This window comes from Aythya fuligula, chromosome 18 (assembly GCF_009819795.1).
Source record: "Aythya fuligula isolate bAytFul2 chromosome 18, bAytFul2.pri, whole genome shotgun sequence".
Lineage (NCBI taxonomy): Eukaryota > Metazoa > Chordata > Aves > Anseriformes > Anatidae > Aythya > Aythya fuligula.
In genome coordinates, this window is record NC_045576.1 from 3,745,373 (window position 1) to 3,763,616 (window position 18,244).

Sequence of the window (18,244 nt, forward strand, 5' to 3'; positions counted from 1 at the left end):
TTGAGCCTTTCCTGAGAAAGGCTGAAGCTTTCAGGAGACCACAAAGTCTCCTCTCTAAGCAGCAGTCCCCAGAGGTAAAGGAGGACCTGATTACCTGATTACCAGCCTCTCAGCTACTGGCAGCCCTAGCTCCTCTCACTAGCTGTCTTCAGCATCTGCTCCCCACAGGAGGCTACACAAAACCATGCCCCATATTATATCTAACATGATGATACCACAAAGGTACTTTTACTACATGCAGCATTAGATCAAATCACTCCAGGCCATCTCCCTTGTAAGGGGACTGTACAGACCTCTTAGCTACGTAGCTCTGTTATGTAAGCTATGTTGGCACTGGAAATGATGCACCCTGTTTACAAACTTGCTGGCAGGTCTTATTTTGCACTTTTTACTCCCTGTACCCCCTGGAATGGAAAAGAAAAGCTTTGTCCCACAACCAGCCTACTTCTAGTGACAAAGAAGTCCTGCATTTACTGCTTTCTCCATGGGCTAGCAATTGTGCTTCTTCTCAGTACGTGAGGCAGTGGCAGAGCCAGAAGAACCAACACCTACCTGTCCCACACAGTACTGTGCTGCCTCCAAAATCAACCAAGAGAAACCATTACACGAAACTCCTTCAGAATTCCAAGGTAGCATTTTGTTTTCTGGGCTGTTGGCACAGCTGTCAGAGATAAGCCCTTAAATTCACCTCTGCCAAATGCTACATAAAGCAAACGTTCTGTTACGACTTCAGATATCCTGACACAGTTCTTGTTTACAATGTGTTTTAATTCTGTTTGGTTCTCAAATAATTCTCAATTACACGTGACTTGCAAATGAAAGCCTCAGCTTAAAAAAAAACAACAAAAAAACACTAACAAAATTCACTCATCTCTGAAAAATAGAAAGAAACCTAGAAGAGCTCAGAACTTCTGTCATCCTTCTTGAAGCCTCACAAGTTTATCCTTGTTTTCTCCTCAATTTTATTGACTCATTAGAAAGTTGAAGTGTACAAGTTGATTAATGAAAGTAATACTTCCAAAACAACAATATCCAATTCTTAAAGTTTTCTGCCAGCTGTTTCCAAGCCATTTTAATTTAAATAGGAAGATTTTTAATCAAAGCAGCTTTATCATTTCATTGCTAGTTTAGCCATTCATAGAGCAACAGGAGCTTGACTTCATTAAAAAAAAAAAAGATGAAGAGAAAGAAAACCCCATAGATCAAAGTTATGTTGAGGAACTACCGTCCATTTAAGAACATCCTCATAAAACATCAGAAGTATTCTGCACATATGAATCTTTCCTGAAGAATGACTGAAAAAAAATAATAAAAATCAGTGTGCCCAAAAGAACTAGGCCAAAGAAACTGACATTCTCATAGCTTCCCTAGTAAATGGCTAAGCTTGATAACACTACCACTCCTCTCCAGCTAGCTCTGTAATACAGATGAAACTCATCCAGTCAGCACTACAGAACCAAGCGCAGACGTTACTGCTGATGCTGCACAGAGGGCGATGCACCAGTTGGTACAACGCGAAGCTCACGCTGCGTTCAGACTCCTTTCAATCAGCAGCTTGACAATTCTTTTGGCTTCACTGAGTGCAACCATTTAGTTTGGCTCATTTCTTCCACATAAACTGCAAAGTAAGACTTCAGCAATACCTTAAAGAACAGCTGATTATGAACACGCACACTTGGACACACATAACACAAGTCTGATCCAGATCATTTCATAGATGGCAAATTCTTTCCCTGCCCCCTTAAAAGCAGAAAGGTAGCCCTACCCCTGAACTGCACAGCTGTGCCTTCACAGGAAGCCTCCCTGCCCAGAGCTTCCTGCAGCTCTTCTGAGTATCATGCTGCTGTCTACTTACTTCTTTGCTTTGTGAATTGATATGCGATTTGGATTAACCCTTCAGAACCCAGGTGACTCAGACGATGACTGAGATGTGCCACATTTCCCTCTCAGCTTTGTCTGCTCATCGTTACAAAGCAAACGGGAAGATTTGCAAAATACAAGCAAGATAGAACAGTCTTTACAACAAACTATGAAGCTGGAGGATTTAAGTCTCAGAACCTCTGACAGAATTAACCTTTAAAGGCTTTTTCAGATGCTTTCTTTCCAAATCCTCTCGAGCAGCTCTCATGGCACCTTCCCACAACACTGATACCAGTCTGAGAAAAGGAACGGTCTCTTTCTCACACCTGGTCAGCTGCCTGATGTTTGCTTTTTGTAGGACCTGCTGGACTACTTAAAGAGCTCTGCATTACCACTAAGCAAACACCATGCTGCGTGAACTTTTGTGTGATTTCCCAGGCCTGTTAATACACTCCCCAGCATTGCTAAGTGCTACACATGGAGCTACCGCCATCCCATTGCCATCAGCAGTTTAAACATCTTCAAAAAAGGTCAAACTAACTATGCTTTAAAACCACCAAACTCATTCACTTGTAGGCTTGGATGTTGTTCATTCCCCTTTGTTATCAGTAAGAAAAAAACCTGACAGCTCTATCCCACTCAAACAAAAACACATGGATGATTAAAGAACAAACAATGTCAACATCAGACCACAGTATAACTCAAATGCTTCCAAAATTGTTATTAGAAGATGCACAATGACTCAAATCCATGAAGGAGAAATCACAATATGCATTTCTGATCCCCACTGGACTAGCAGATCAAGATAAACTAAACTAGGCTTTAAAAAACTTCATAATTTTCTTGTACACTTTGCTTCACTTCTCACTTGGCTGCACTAAAGCAGCCCCCTCTCTTTTTTTGGGGTACAGTCCTTCAGAAGCTTCTGTCCAACCTAAATTATCCTTTGATTCAGTACCCAGAATGCAACAAACATACCAGAAAAAATGTTTAAGGGCATTTGGAGTTAAATTTTTGGTAAGCTGTAAATGCTGCAACTTTCACTTTACTTTACTTTGTGTAGCAGATAAAAGAATTCATCACAAGAACACAGTCACGCTTTTTCCTGGGACTCTGGGTAACAACTTTCTACTGAACAGTTTTCTGCTGGTTTAAGCCTGCAACCCCCAAGGTCAGTCAGTCTGACCCTACAGCAAAATACCAGAGAATGCACTAGAAAAGCTTCCAAATGTCCTGCTCCATAGCTAGCTGTGAAATAAGTTCCTGTGAACACTGTAGGCTACAGCCAGAGATACAACTCAGTGGCCATCTTTTATCTAGCCATATGGTTTGGTAGATCTGGTAAGGAACAATCTGCCAAGTGCTCAGCAGCAAACCACCTTGTTTGAAGGGAAGCACGTGGAAAGATCAAGAGATCCTATCAAAGCTCTACTTACGGATGTGGTTTCATTTCTATGTAGTTCTTGGGAATGAAGCCGTCTTTTCCATTGAGTTCTGCCTTGTACCAATTCTGATCGCATTCTTCATTCAAAACCTGAAGGAAGGAAACAAATAATAAGCTCACCGCATTTCAAGTTACAGCAAAATGGGTGCAGATATTACCTTATTCTTCCAGTTCTTATTGCCAAGACTGCTCTTGTAAGGCAAACCTATAAAAACAAGCTGCCAGCCATCCTGCTCCACTGCATCTCACGAGCTTTCAGAACCAGAAGCTGGACCAATAATTGAAAATAGCCAAAGAACAGCCAGAACACCACATTTTTTCACATGAATCAGTACTTCAAAACACACAACTCCAAAACAAATGTTTTAATTTTTCATTGAATCCCTGCTAAATGGTACAGTGTGACTGACAAGCCAGGTAGAATAACTGAAAATAGCCTCTGGAACAAAGCAGGATGAGGTTCCACAAATAAAACCACTCTATAGTTTAAAACCACCTCACTCCAAAAAGATTTTATTTGGGTTTGGAAGTAACAATCACATAGATCCTGCCCACCCCCTTTCAAAATTAAGCACCCCAGTAATTCTTTTTTCTAACACTTATGTTCCTGCTCAGCTTGCTGATTTTTCTTTTTCCCCTTTGCAACAGTGGCCCCCAAAAAGCTAGATGTGAGTTAAAAAAACACAATTTATAGCCTCAAGTCACAAAAGTGTCACATTATTAGCATTGCCAGAATGCGGGGCAATGAGGAAATGTAAAGAGAAAGTCAACACAAATGCAGCCCCAGAGATCACAGACTACATACAAACAGTGAAGATACCCAGCAGAAAAATCCTCCTAAGCAATTACTTCAATTTTTGCAATCTCACTATGCTTCTTTTTTGGAAGGGCAACAAGAGGAAATTAAAAAGGAAAAGCAGACAAAAATTTGCAAGTGCAGGCCTTAAAATGCTTAGAGCTGATAAAAGTGCTTCAGAAAATTAAACTCTGAAGATCAATCTTTGCTGCCTTTCAAAAATGTGTGACATTAACACCCTAATCTGCCCCACTGCTGACTGCTGGATCTGAAGAGAAAAACCTCATCACCTACTGAAATGGAATCTGTTAAAGCAAAAGGAGAACAGAATTCAAAATGCCACCGTGAGTGACAGTGGGTAGCAGTTACCTGCCTGCTCCTTAACTCCCGACTGATCAGGCTGACAGTCCCAGGGATGTCCCTTTGGTGCTGGGGTTTCATGAGGCGCCGAGCACAGCAGCAGTGCCACATCCTCTGACCTTTAGGTCAGCAACGATACTCACTTTTATGACCCAGTTCAGGATACCTTCGGTTGAAGAAGGGACTTTACTACTTAAGGCATCTTAAACTTTTTTATATGGATAAAGACATTCAGACCAACTTTTATGCAGTTCCTGCTTTGGGTTTCCATTTATTTACAAGCATTACGGCCATTCAGCAAGGATAATCTGACCACAGGTCATGAGCAGTTCAAGGGTGGCTCTGTTACAGGCTCCGAGGTAAAAGCTTGCACACGAGGAGTTGACACAGACCAGCTGATGTCTGCTAACTCGCCTTTAAGCAGGAAAACTGCACATCTCAACTGCTGCACTGACTGCAAGACAGCATTTTGTGCAGAAACCGATGCAGCTCCAGGATCTGAAACACAGCTAGATGATAACGGCAGGCAGCTCTGCCACACTACAAAGGGAACCCTGAGGTTAAGAACAGCTATGTAAAAAAAGTGAATTGTATAGAGACTATCAAGGTGGAGGGCAGAGGTTGGAACCCTGATCAACAGCTCAGTCATACAAAGATTTTGGCACAGAGCTTGTATGATCAGGAATTTTGGTTATTACAGGTCCTTGAAGCTATCACCACAGTCACTGTACAAAATAACACACGCACAAGACACGTTTTGATGTTATTTCTAATAAGCAACATCTTACGCAAATAGAATCCTTTCCTTTAGCAGAGATAGCACCGATCAAACCTCTGACCAGATTGTGTACCAACCCATTTCACTACCACTGAGTGCAGTTAGGGGATATGGTAGTCTATTTTTCAAAAATTAAAAAACAACAAAAAAAACAAACAGAAAGGCCGATGCTTCATATGAAGGATATTACCACGTATTTGTGCTTTTGGCAGTAGGAATCAAAAATTATCAGAAATTCTAAAGCCCTAATGTAAATTATGTTAATGAGTTTTATCTTGCTCTGAAGATATGCTAATAGGTTTGGAGGAGCCAAATCACAGAGGGCTTGGGGTACTCATTAATGCCTGGCCTGAAGCCAGATGCCAGTGAGGGAGCACTGCTGAGGCATGCATTGAGCTCTGCAACGGGAAAAAACAGCTGGATGAAAGGCAGGGTAAGGTGAATTGCCTCCACATGTGCATGTCCAACCTGTTCAGGGGGCATCTGCTGTGATAATGAATCCTCCAGAGCCCCCCACTTCACTGGCTCACTTTGCCCCAAGGACTTCTTTCTGCTTCATACAGGACTGAAGCATCTTCATAGCTGCTTGTCCTTTCCAGGATCATTTCAAGCCGTTGTCACAGCTCCAGTCACACCCTGGCAGATAGTATGGGACACGGATAGTTCAGCTATGTACTAAAGAGCTTATACACACACAGTCACCCTGGAGGCACCTTTGTTTGCTCATTTCTAGGCTTTTCAGTGTGCTCCTTTCCTGGAGCAACAGAATTTACCGTCTTCTTTGGAAAGCTCCACATTCAAGTTCAAGTCTTGTTTAAAGAGAGGTCACCTCCACAATACAGATGTCTACGAAATCATTTGTTCTGACAGCGTCTCGAATAAGCACCCCTGGAGCTGCTCCCGGTGCTTAGTCAAGCAAAAGTGACTTGTACTGAAGCACCTTAAATTGAGGACAGCTCTGCAGTCACATGCAGGGAGCAGTAATTCTGGTGGCTGCTACCAAGTTAGGTACCTACTGCTGTGACAGCTACAGAACAGTCAGATAAAATTTTGGCTTTCAAGAAGTTGTGCCACTACCAACCACTACTGAAATACAACTAAAAAGTAAGTCAAGAACACGGAGGAAATCTCTGCACTGGGGAATCCAGCCTAGATGCTTACATCTGACATTGCTCTCTTTGTTTTTAGCCTTAAACCCACTGAAATGAAAGAACTGACATCATGTAATTAACTCGTTCTGCTGCAAAGCATTTCAAGCATCCAGTCAGTCCATCTAGTCCGTATCTCCAGCTGGCCTTCAAGAGATTTTCAGATGATAATTAGAACTACAATTTCTTACTGAATACCTAAAAACCAGTTCTATGCCTGAAAGAAGAATATAGATTCCTAACTTGAACTGTCATAAGATTTTTCTAGACTTCAAGGCTACAGTATTTAGTTTAAGTATTGAATACATAACTGGGTTTTGCTTTGAAGATTTCCCAAAGTGCAAATAAATGCAGATAAATTAAGCAACAAAGTGAAACAAAGATTACTGCTCCAAATCAAGACAGCCTTCAGAGTCTGCAAAAAAAATATCTAAAAAGCCCACATTTATCTCATCAACTGTTAAAAATTGCTGCTCTGCATACAGGTCAAACCATGAAGCATTCCTCTGCAGCCAGTCCCCACGTCTGCTACAGATCTAATCAGGCTTACGACAGAGCGACTCCTCCTTTCACACTGGGGCATCTGTGCCGGAGAGGAGGAAGAAGGAAGGATATTTTTAGCCACTACATTCGAACACATACTGCCATGTGATGGCCTCAGTCTGCAGTCAGCCCTGTTTTACAGTAATATTGGCTCAACTGCTGCCTGCCAGTTTCCTGGTTTGATAATAGATCTCTTATCAATGAGAGCCCATCTGTTCCCATGGAAATGGCGAAATGGCACTGCTCAAGAGCTGCACAACAAGGCCATCACGAAGTTTTGGCCGAAACTGCTCGCAGAAAGTATTCTCGGCCATTTTCGACCCCCTACCTGGTGAAGGTTTCTAAGCACGGCCTTTCCATCCTCATGAATTGTTGCACCAGTCCTGATACTCTCGAAGCCAAGCATCTCTCAGGAACACACAGAGACTAAACAGGAACACGACAAGCAGACTGGCTCCCATATGCAAACATAAAACTAAACATAAGGCATCGAACGTATTTACATGTTTGCAAATTTAGCCAAATTCATCAGAACGCCTGGCTTTTGGAGAGCCAAAAGCCAAGAAACGTGTTCACAGAGGGCTCTGAGTTTTGGCTGAACCCAGCTCCTTCCCCTGAACTGCGAGGTTTTGGGATTCTTGCTGCGCTAACTGAAACAGAAGGTAACAACTGCTCTCAGCTACAACTGCCTGCTAGCTGCCAATGTGGTTTTCCTCCTGAACGAAGTTGCGCTGACATCGCCACAAAGAAAACAAGGCAGTATATTACAAACACTCTCAGAGTCTCAGGAACCCGAGGAAAGTGCTCACAACACTTCATGCTAGGGCAGGAATTAAATTTTAAAAAGTAAACAAATGATTCCAAGCCAGCAATGCTGCAATTGAAATGTTTAAGCCCAGAAATTACTCATCCCGGGGTGGAATGGTGGCTGGGAGGTCAGTTATTGAGTCCCGCTGACATCGAGCAGCGCTGGAGGCTCCAGGACTGGCAGCTCTCACCCTACTCATCGCTAGTAGGTCAAGGGAGGTGATTGTCCCGCTCTACTCTGCGCTGGTGCGGCCTCACCTCGAGTACTGTGTGCAGTTCTGGGCACCACAGTATAAAAAGGACATGAAACTGTTGGAAAGTGTCCAGAGGAGGGCTACGAAGATGGTGAAAGGCCTTGAGGGGAAGACGTACGAGGAACGGCTGAGGTCACTGGGCCTGTTCAGCCTGGAGAAGAGGAGGCTGAGGGGAGACCTCATCGCAGTCTACAACTTCCTCGTAAGGGGTTGTCAAGAGGCAGGAGACCTTTTCTCCATTAACACTAGTGACAGGACCCGCGGGAACGGGGTTAAGCTGAGGCAGGGGAAATTTAGGCTGGACGTCAGGAGGGGGTTCTTCACAGAGAGGGTGGTTGCACACTGGAACAGGCTCCCCAGGGAAGTGGTCACTGCACCGAGCCTGTCTGAATTTAAGAAGAGATTGGACTGTGAACTTAGGCACATGGTCTGAACTTTTGGGTAGACCTGTGCGGTGTCGAGAGTTGGACTTGATGATCCTTAAGGGTCCCTTCCAACTCAGGATATTCTATGATTCTATGATTCTACTCCAAAGTGCTTTAACACAGCTTCTCCTTTCAGAGGAAAACGGCTCCTGTTCTGCTCCACGAAAAGAGGCACGAACACAAAGCAGCCACATCACATGCAGGCAGCTACCACTGCAAGGCTTCAAACAGTTGGATTCAGAGTAAATTCAACAGTCTACTCTAGGGCTTTTTCCTTCCCCAAAGCTACTGCAATGGCACCACACAGTGTTAAAATTCATCTCTTCAGAGTGTTGTAAGAGAGCCCGAGACACTGCCTGGCAAACTGCACCTCCTCCCTGCCTCATGCCCATGCTGCAGAACCTCCTCTGAGCAGCCGTAGCCTCCTGCTCTGGCTGCCTCACGCCACCACTGAGGCGGCCGTACTGAGGAAATGGCAAATTCAGAAAACCTCAGGTACTGTGCCTGTCAACATGGCACTGTAACTCAGGCCAAGGCAAATCAGAGCCTTTATCTTCCTGGTTTATTCCTCACAACACGGATGGCAGCTCATTTCAACTTCAAACACTCGACGCGAAGAGATGCATCAGGCAACTGAAGGTGACAAGCTCAAGAACAGCAACTGCTGAAAATATTTTAGGCTTTTTCTTGCGTATCATAACCTCACCTAAAAATGAAAATATACATCTTTCACATCAAAACCTGATGCATCAGGTTTGGACGTGACTCCTGTAAGACTGAATATTTGCTCTCCAGGTGGGTCTAGGAAGCTGTGAAAGCACCTAACAGCCAGAGCAGGTGTAACTAGAAAATGGCCAGTGAAAGATTCGTTCCTGAACTGCAGACAGCTACCAAGTATTATAGTACAATACCCAAATCAGGTGTGCAGTTCGCAGTATATAATGTGATAATGTGTTAATAGAAACACTTCTTCCACCTTTATCCTTTGAAATGCACAAAAAGAGCGCAGCAGGCCAAGCTGAACCCAAGAAGCACGGAGAGCACATCTCCAAGTGTGCAAATCAAAAGCTAGTGCCTGGGCTACACAGTGCTGTCTTTAGGCATCTTCTTTTCAGAAAGAAGTTATTTCTATTCCTTTTGAAGGAACCTGGAGAGCTGGAAGAAAGATATAAAAGCAATGCTGAAGGACTACAAACCACAAATGACAATCAAAGTCACGGGGTACAGCCACTCTAGGAGCTAAGTCTCCTTCCCAACTGTAAGTAACATTCTCCTTTCAGTCTATTGCACACATCTACCCATCTCTGCAGGCTCATTCCATCCAGATGAGCTTTTATAGGTAAATCCAGTACAGCCCTAACTTTCATAAAGGACTGACGGGGAGAAGTTGCTGTGTTATATTACAGCACTTTTATTTTAACTGCATGAAATAAGGGCAAGGTGCAATTTTAATTCCACGCAACACAGAACTCCAGCTACAAGAGATAGACAAGAGGAGTGGTCAAGGAAATCCAGTACCACTGGCTGGCAAGCACAGTAAAGACAGAATGTGGCAACAAAGCAAAGTCTGAAGACAGAAACACAGCTAGAAATTAGCATTCAAACTTTCACTTCAAAATCATCTGGATTTTTTGGACCTAACACAAGAACACAATAGCCGCCTTTAAGTTATCTGAGGTACAATCACGTCTAGCCTCCGGGACAGAGCTCAGCACAGACAAACTTACCCTGCCTCTCAGGCCCTGCAAGTCTTGTGCCACCACTTCCCCTGTGGCAAAAGCCTTCTATCCCTCCATCAATTACAAAGACTTTTTTTCCTCACCTAATAATAGAAGGCAGATTAAAAAAAAAAAAAAAAAAAAAAGGCCAACCTAGACAACAAATCTTTCTCAGTAGCTCTACTTCGGATTATATGGCATAGAGATGGAAGAAAAGAAAAATTAAAGTGTATCGTAGTGACCTCCAAAATAGCTAGGAGATCCTGGAAAGCATCAGCACTGCTCTAAGAACTTTGCCATAGTTCTCTTTGCATCTTCACTCACGTTTCCTTCTGTGTAGGAAGTTTCCACTAGCACAAACACAGAGCTAACATCACAAATTCACCCATTCAGCCTACGTTGCTCGTGAAGGCTGGAGATGCCAGCCTTGGCGATTGCAGAATTTTCTCTTTCCATCAGTCCTCCCACTATCGCCACTTGTATAAAGGTTAAGCTATAGATGCCACAAATCACACATTTTGAAGCAGATTAATGCATAACCTCTGCTACAGAAAGAACATTAACCTGCAGAAAAAACAGCACTGGTGATTTTACAACCCAAATAGAAATAGCTTTATAGAGCTAGAAGTAGTTACAGAGGACCCCCAAAGGTTTCAGTACCAGCAGGGACTCTCAGACGTGCTATTCCTATTATGTTCAGTAATTTTTATGGTGCTCCAGTAAACGCTAATTCTTACAAACTTCCTAATGCAAGGATTATTGTTCAGCTATCAACATTTCAACATTGCAGTGAATGCAGTGTCTCATTTCAGTACTTGATCAAAATGGAGTGCAAACAAAGAAAAAAAGATTGTTATCGCAGCCTAGGCTGCACAGCTTGGCTTGTGCATGCAGAGAGCAGAATGCTATAGGATTCACAGGAACAGTTTGGGAAAAAGGAAGGGGAGTGTTGTTTTTCCCTACCAGACTAAGGGTTAGTTTACAGTGACTAAAGACCAGGACCAGCAGTCTTTTATAACTAGCTGTAGTGCTCAGGATGTTATCACGGAAACAGAAGACAAAAACATCCTTCCTTAATCTCAAACTCAAGCCACACTTCACTTGGAAGCACTGAAGAACGCAGCATTTTGTCAGTTTTCTGTTGTGCCATGTGGATTAGTTTATCCAGGTACAGTGGGGACCGTCACCTCTTTGCAAATGGGCGTCCTTCCTCATTGAATTTTATTAAAAATGTAAACAGATGAGCACTGTTTAATTTAGCTATAAGCAGGGTCCCAGGAGAGGAACCCCCAGTGAGGCACACAAGCTGAAGAACAGGCGGCGCTCTGAAGCCTAGAGAGCTCGGGCATCCTCCTCTCCTTAAGTGATGAACGAAAACAGCCTTGAGTTCTGAGTAAGATCCTGCTATATTTGCAAAATGTTCAAAATCCGCCCCCCTGAATAAACCAAATGCATTTATGGCCATCTGTACATAAAGAACAGAATATACATTGCCTTAAGCATCCAAATAAATCCTCAATTTTGAGAAGAAAACTGCTTTTATGTAGCGGCCAGAATAAGGTCTCCTGGTTTCTATTCCTGAATCTGCTGCTAATGCAAATGCTCTAAGTGCCAGGCCCTCTTAAAAGAGGGGCTGTTTCCAGCTATCCCTTCAAATTTAGCAGCATGGATACCAGGCACACAACGCGTCTGTTATCGTAGGCTCTCAACTATTTACACAAGTACAACCAACTACGACTTTTCAGGCCTTTAATGAAATCATAAGGCTTTTGTAAGAAATCTTGGCACAACCTCTGAGGGATGAAGGTCAAAAGTCACTCTGCCAGTAAATAATAATAAAAAAAAGCTATCAAGCATTCCAGTGAGCGCGTTGCGGAGTTGCTTTCAAACTTCACAAAGACTCGCTGCAGAAATACCAGCAGTGGTCTTTTTGTAGTTCGCAGGCATATTGAAATCGTACGTTTCACATTTACGCAACTTCTCTTCAGTAATCACGCTGCTCTGCTGTAACTCGTGACCTGATGGTGTGAGTATCAACCAGAACTGAAAAAGGTAACGAAGAACAAGCAATCATAATGTGCTTGCCTTTCCAGCTGTGCCTGCCCTTTCATGGCTTTGCCATACCAATGCAGCAGGTCACATACAGGGAGTTTGAAAGGTATCCTGAGAAAGTAAATCTGTACAGCAGTCCTGAGTCAGACTAGATTCAGTTTGTCAAATTCATTTGCTTTCCATAACAATTCTACCTGTATACCATACAGTTTCTATTTGCACATCTCCTATTTTGTCCTAGTATCCGTTGCCAAAATGCACAATCAGAATTTATTCCTCACCATCTCTGAGGAAGCAGAAACACCTATAACCGCAACTGGAACAATTCTTCTGTAAATACCCACAACACAACTAGGACCAACCTTGCAATTTGTCCCACGCGTTGCATTGAAGTCACTACAGCAGTCACCTGACTGAAACATCCATTACAGGACATGAAGAGGATCGCATTTCACTGAAGAACAGCGTACTACAACAGTTAAAACCAGCCCTGAATTATCTCATCCTTGGTACCCCTAATTCTCTAAGGATATAAAATCCCCTAAACTCCTCCACCCAGAGTGAAAGATGAGAAATGTGGGGATGAAGACAGCCTTGCTTTCTATTCCAGAGTACGTGTACCATCACCTTGGATATACTTCATTGTCCAAGAAACCACGAAGCCCAACACTCCCCATCTGTACCAGTGCTCTTAATCAAGCCCTTCTAGCACACGAACTCAAGGCATTTACTGACTATTTTTAACCACACGGGATTAATTATTTCTTGAGCAGTATCTAGCAATCGATCCCTGTAAGAGGTGCTCTATTACATCAATTCTAATGTTTGTACACAACGGAGTTGCTATGATACACAGGTAATCACAGGTTAAAACCTAAAAGGATGCACTGCAGAAGATGAAGAGCTTACAAACAGCTGGGTAACGCAAACCTTCCCAGAACATGCCTGCAGACAATCCAAGTTGGATAATGCTCAGCCCATTTTGCATGCTGCAAAAATATCACACCACATAAGGCAACTCTGCCTCAGTGCTGGAAAAGCTGGGCAGGAGGGAACAAGAGCACAACCTGGATAGACACTATCAGTCTTGGCTCAGAAATTTAGGATGTGGGACTAGAGGGCAGTTTTACAGTTGTCTTGCAGCTTCTGAATTAGACAGCAGTGCTCTATGGCCAACGCCTTACATGTACTGTCTGGAATAATCTGTGTGTTGAAGTGTTACTCCTCTATCTATACATCTCATTGTGAGTTTTGCTTATCTTAAGAGCATGACCTCACCTTGATTTCAATCAGTTTTCCACTGTATTGCTTGGGGTGTTTTCAGAGGAACTGATACCTTGCTTGTTATTCCCCATCCTGTGTTGGTGCAGTTGATTATTTCTGCCCACGTATGCGGCAGTACATTAATCTTTGCCATACATCTTCCTTTTTTTTTTTTAATGTACTTCTTCAAACTGTCAAGAACATTTTAAATTCTATCTTCCACATACATAAGCCCAACTCAACTAATCATTGCCACAAATATTATAAGCATGTCCTATTTCATCATTCAGCTCATAGATACAATATTATTATACTCAATATTGCAGAAAGATACTCAAAGCCTTCAAGTGTGACAGCAAAGCATCGCTACTTAAGCTAGATGGTGGTTTTCTAAATATTTTTACAACCCTTCCCATACCAGCTCTCAGGTCTCCCTGGTTGCTAATAAAACAGGCTGTCAATGTGACAAAATGACTACTGGACTTGGTATTTAAGGATGCATGGGTGCTTGGATGTTTTAAGTGACAACAACATGCCCCCAATGACATTAGGAAAACTACAGCCTTGACGTACTTTATTGAAAACCTGGAAAAAACACACGTCTTGCACAAGCAGACTACTGGGTGGGAAGACAGAGACACCAGTGCTTTAACTGTCTGATACAAAAATTCCAGAAGGAAAAAATGGAAAGGTTGCCCAAAACAGATACCAAGAAACAACTGAATTTCAGTGGGAAAGAAAATTAGAGACACTACCTGCTATGTTTTAAAGCACACTAAGAAAAGGTACAACCAATAAAGGCCTTAAAGAAAAGTTTAGAGTGATCAAAACGGACCTTTTTTTAAGGAAGTAAATCAACTTGATCTGCAGCTGCTCTAGCTGGCTTTTCCAGTGAAAATGTAATCACAAGAAGCAGAAGGTGTAGCTAGCTTCTGAAGATCAAGACAAGAGGTGAATTCCTATTAACTAGACTATCAGCAACATTACCAGGAAAAAGAAGTCTTCCAGTGTCATTTTATCTTGTAAAATATATGTGGTATTAAAGAAAAAATTAAGATTATCTAAACGCATGGGTTTGTTTAAACTGGTTTATTACATGCTATGCATTCACATGCGTAAGATTTTACAGAGCAGTAAAATCCTTAAGTTTTACTGCATCTGTTTTTAAAATGTAAAGGCTTAGAATTCTACTAGCATGGAATTTGGCATTTAATATAGATTGCTTAATATTTTATAGCATTGCAAAGTTTACAGAATGTGAAACAGTCTTACTCAGCTCTTTGCCAGAAAGATATCGGGAATAAGCAATATTTGCCAATTAATTATCTATAAAACAAAGTTGCTCACGTCAAGAACACCTAATATCTTGTAGTAAAAAAAAGACTTGAAAAGTAATGCAATATTTTAGTTATTCTGATATATCTGAACTTTATGTTTCAGATCTCTTATTGCTGGCCCTCAGAAATACATTAAAGTTACGCCTTAAAGCTCTGTTTGGTTCCGCCTTTCAAGTCAAAACCCAAATGAGTTAAGCCTGCATCCATGAAGGAGGATGCTTGCAGGCATCTCTCAACACAGTTAGCAGAGAAATCTTTAACACTGATACTGCATGCACATCTCGACCTCAGTATTAACAATCTTGCTACTTAATTGATGCTTCTGAGCACGAATTCCCACCCAAGCATGAACTCAGAGGCTATGCTACCAGTTTGTAGAGGCTAGACGCCTGGCAGCAGCACGGAGAGTTGGTTTATGCAGTCACTGCCGTGTGGCTGCACCCTCCCACACACACCCCATGCAGTGGCAACAGGCACTTGTGTAGCTGAAGAGATTGGGGAACTGATCTGACTGCAAAACAGCTTCGGGAGGCGGTGTTTGACAGCTGGACCACTTACCTGTCTCAGTTGACTGGTTGGCTACACAGACACCTACACCAGCAAGCGCAGGGTACAAGTCTGGAACTGAAGCAAGCGACTGAGAAGGAAAGGAGGGGAGTAGGGTAGGACTGCTTGAGCAGGCACTGTCATGAAGGAAGGACTCTTCATTCCAGTTTCAAAAGATATAGAAGAGCCTGCTCTACACTTCCTGCAACAAACAACCGAAAAAACTTACATACACAAGGCTTAATAGTCCCACTTGCTTCAAGCTTTAGCTAGGCAGAGTTAAGCAGAGAAGGAAGAGCAGACACGAGGTGGACAGGAGTTCAGGAAGGAGCACGCGCGTGGTCCTGCAGAGGCGCAGCATCAGGCTCAACTGACTGCGAGTGGGAGGAAGGGAAATAGGGAAGCACAAGTGAGGGACTCAGCTGAGGCTTACAGAGACATTTGTCTTCCGATGATAGGCTCATTTGGGTAACTGCTCTGGCAGCTGCTGTTTTTTTTTTTTTTTTTTTTTTTTTTTTTTTTTTTTTTTTTTTACCCCCCAAGCTATACACAAATGGAAGCTGGGGCCTTTAATGGGTAAGATAGGAAGAAAAGTCACTTTCAGGTCAGGCAGGCAGGTTAAGTTAAGCCTCATAGTGATCCTGCTGAGAGAAGATTTGTACAGCACAGACAGCTAAACCTGGCTTCATGCACAGAAATAGCTATCACGTTCAGGGACACTTGCAAGAAACACCGGTGAGCTGATCGAGCTTTCCCCCCTGCTCCATACTTTTGATACAACAGCTGTTAGTCCTTCTGACAAGTTTAATTCTTTAAGGGTTACATCACTGACACGCACAGTAAAAGTCCCTTCCATCCAACTACACGCTGTGAATCTGCACACATGGGAAAGAGTGGGGGTTTGTGCCTAAATGTGTAAAAATCAGGTGTTAATAGCAATGCACAACCCCCAAACCTGACTGAGATAGCGTACTGTATTTAACACTTGACATCTTTGCCACAGCAACTGAACAATCACCATTTGTTGCACGTCTAAGACACGTACGTACTTCCTGCCACTCCCTAGAGCATATTCTGCAATTTGCATCTGAAAGTACAGAAGAAGGAAAAGCCCGTGGTCTGCTACCTTGGGACAGCTGCCCCAGATGTCACTGTTCAGTTCAGCCCCCAGTTGCAAAGGCCAATCCTTTGGGCCACTGAAGCTGAAGTCTGCCATTTCCTGGAGCACTAGAAGTGATTGACAGCAGCAATCTAAGAACAACGTTATCACCATCTATCTGAACTGCATTTTCCCCAACTTCAAAATGGATCTAGAACTCCCCACCCGTGCTTTTTCAATCTCCTTCCTACTTAAAGGGAAGAAAACTGTGCTGAAATATCATTTTGAGATGAAAACTGAACATTACTTCCAAGAAGTCCGCCTATGACAGGATTTTATGAGCAATCACTGCAAAACAACTCCAGTACTCTGGGAGGGATCTGAAAATCCTTCCATGAACAACTGTCAATCTGCACACACAAAAAAAATCTGTATTTCTTACTGCTGTTAGGCAGGGCAATGGAGCAGCTGCATCTGCACCTTTGGGAAAGTGCAATTTCGCATTAGGCATAAAATTACCAGGCACACTGATGTAAAACGATATAAGCATTTATAGGACAGAAGATATACCTCTTTATTAAGCAGACGTGCCACGTGGTTAGAGTGGAAAAAATTAACAGGAGATAATTAGAGCAGAACATGTGAACTTAAAATACTGCACTACACCCCTCTGGTTTTTTTTGTTTTGTTTTTTTTTTTTACCATGTTACAAAAAAATTAGCCTCCGGTCCCAAGGCTATGTGCATCTTTCCACTGTAAGCCTTACTGCAGTTGACTTCTACCAGCAGGTATCATAAATTGAAGATTTGCCTCAGCGATGCAAAGCTTCCCCAAGTCCTGCATGAAACTCTAGCAGGGTGCTAGTTTTTGTGTATGGGCACAACCCTTTAATCAGACTGACTGCAATCCATCCCCTGCTTTGACAAGTGTTAAAACTGGGGGGGGGGGGGAAGGGGGAGCTCTGCATTTGCTGTGCTCCTTTGAATCATCCTTCTCTTACAACAGGCCAGATATGACTCACAGCAAATGTCAAAGTCAACGAAACCTCGACATCTTTACTTTTGCTTCCACCCTTTACAGTTCCTCCCAGAAGTCATTCCTGGGGGAGTGTCAGAGCAGCAGCCTAACTTACATCATCTACTCCCCTTTCCTCCTCCAGTACCCCAAATGGAACAGGCATGCTATCACTAAGCCAGCTCATGTAATTCTTTATTCTTTGCAATTTCCTACCTCTCATTCGAAAAACAAATACTTCACTGTTATCTAAAACTGTATTAAAACATTGCCAGCAACTCAGCACTCAAAGCAAAACAACCATCACCACCCAGCGCGAACGCACAATAGAAGCAGCATTTTTGGTAAGAAGGCAAATTTTGAAAGAGTTCTTGGGAACAGCAAGAAAAATAGTTCTAGCTACAAAAAGAAAGGGCTGCTCTGAAATCACAGAGAACACTGCTCTGCCATCATGAGACTCGGCCAAACATATAGCCCCAGGGCAGGGATGAAAGACTGCACTTGGACAGCAGAGAGCACATCTAGCAGCAACGACAGCTTTAGGTACACCGATCCACCCCCCATGCCAAAACTCGTCTCCCCCCAGTGCAGCCAGCACAACTGCTGGTAAACCAAATCAAAGACTCCACCTTAGCTAAACCAGAAAACAAAAACAAAAAAACCCACACGCAAACAAATCTTGATAAAATCTCCTCTCTCCACTGTTGGCTCTCTTCCCTGACCGGGTTCACAGTACCAAGCTCTGCACTAGCACAAGTGAGGGTGACACACAACACAGAATGCCCTAAGACGCCGTTGCC

General features: G+C 42.9%; 1 protein-coding gene across 2 annotated transcripts in view; it reads right to left on the reverse strand.

Moving 5' to 3' along the window:
• GRB2 (growth factor receptor bound protein 2) overlaps positions 1-18,244 on the reverse strand; it is a 49,342-nt gene that overhangs the window by 6,226 nt on the left and 24,872 nt on the right. For both annotated transcript variants that reach the window (XM_032199618.1, XM_032199619.1), the window contains one exon: positions 3,297-3,394. In XM_032199618.1, the coding sequence (XP_032055509.1) occupies positions 3,297-3,394 (98 nt within the window). The remainder of the gene's footprint in view (positions 1-3,296; positions 3,395-18,244) is intronic.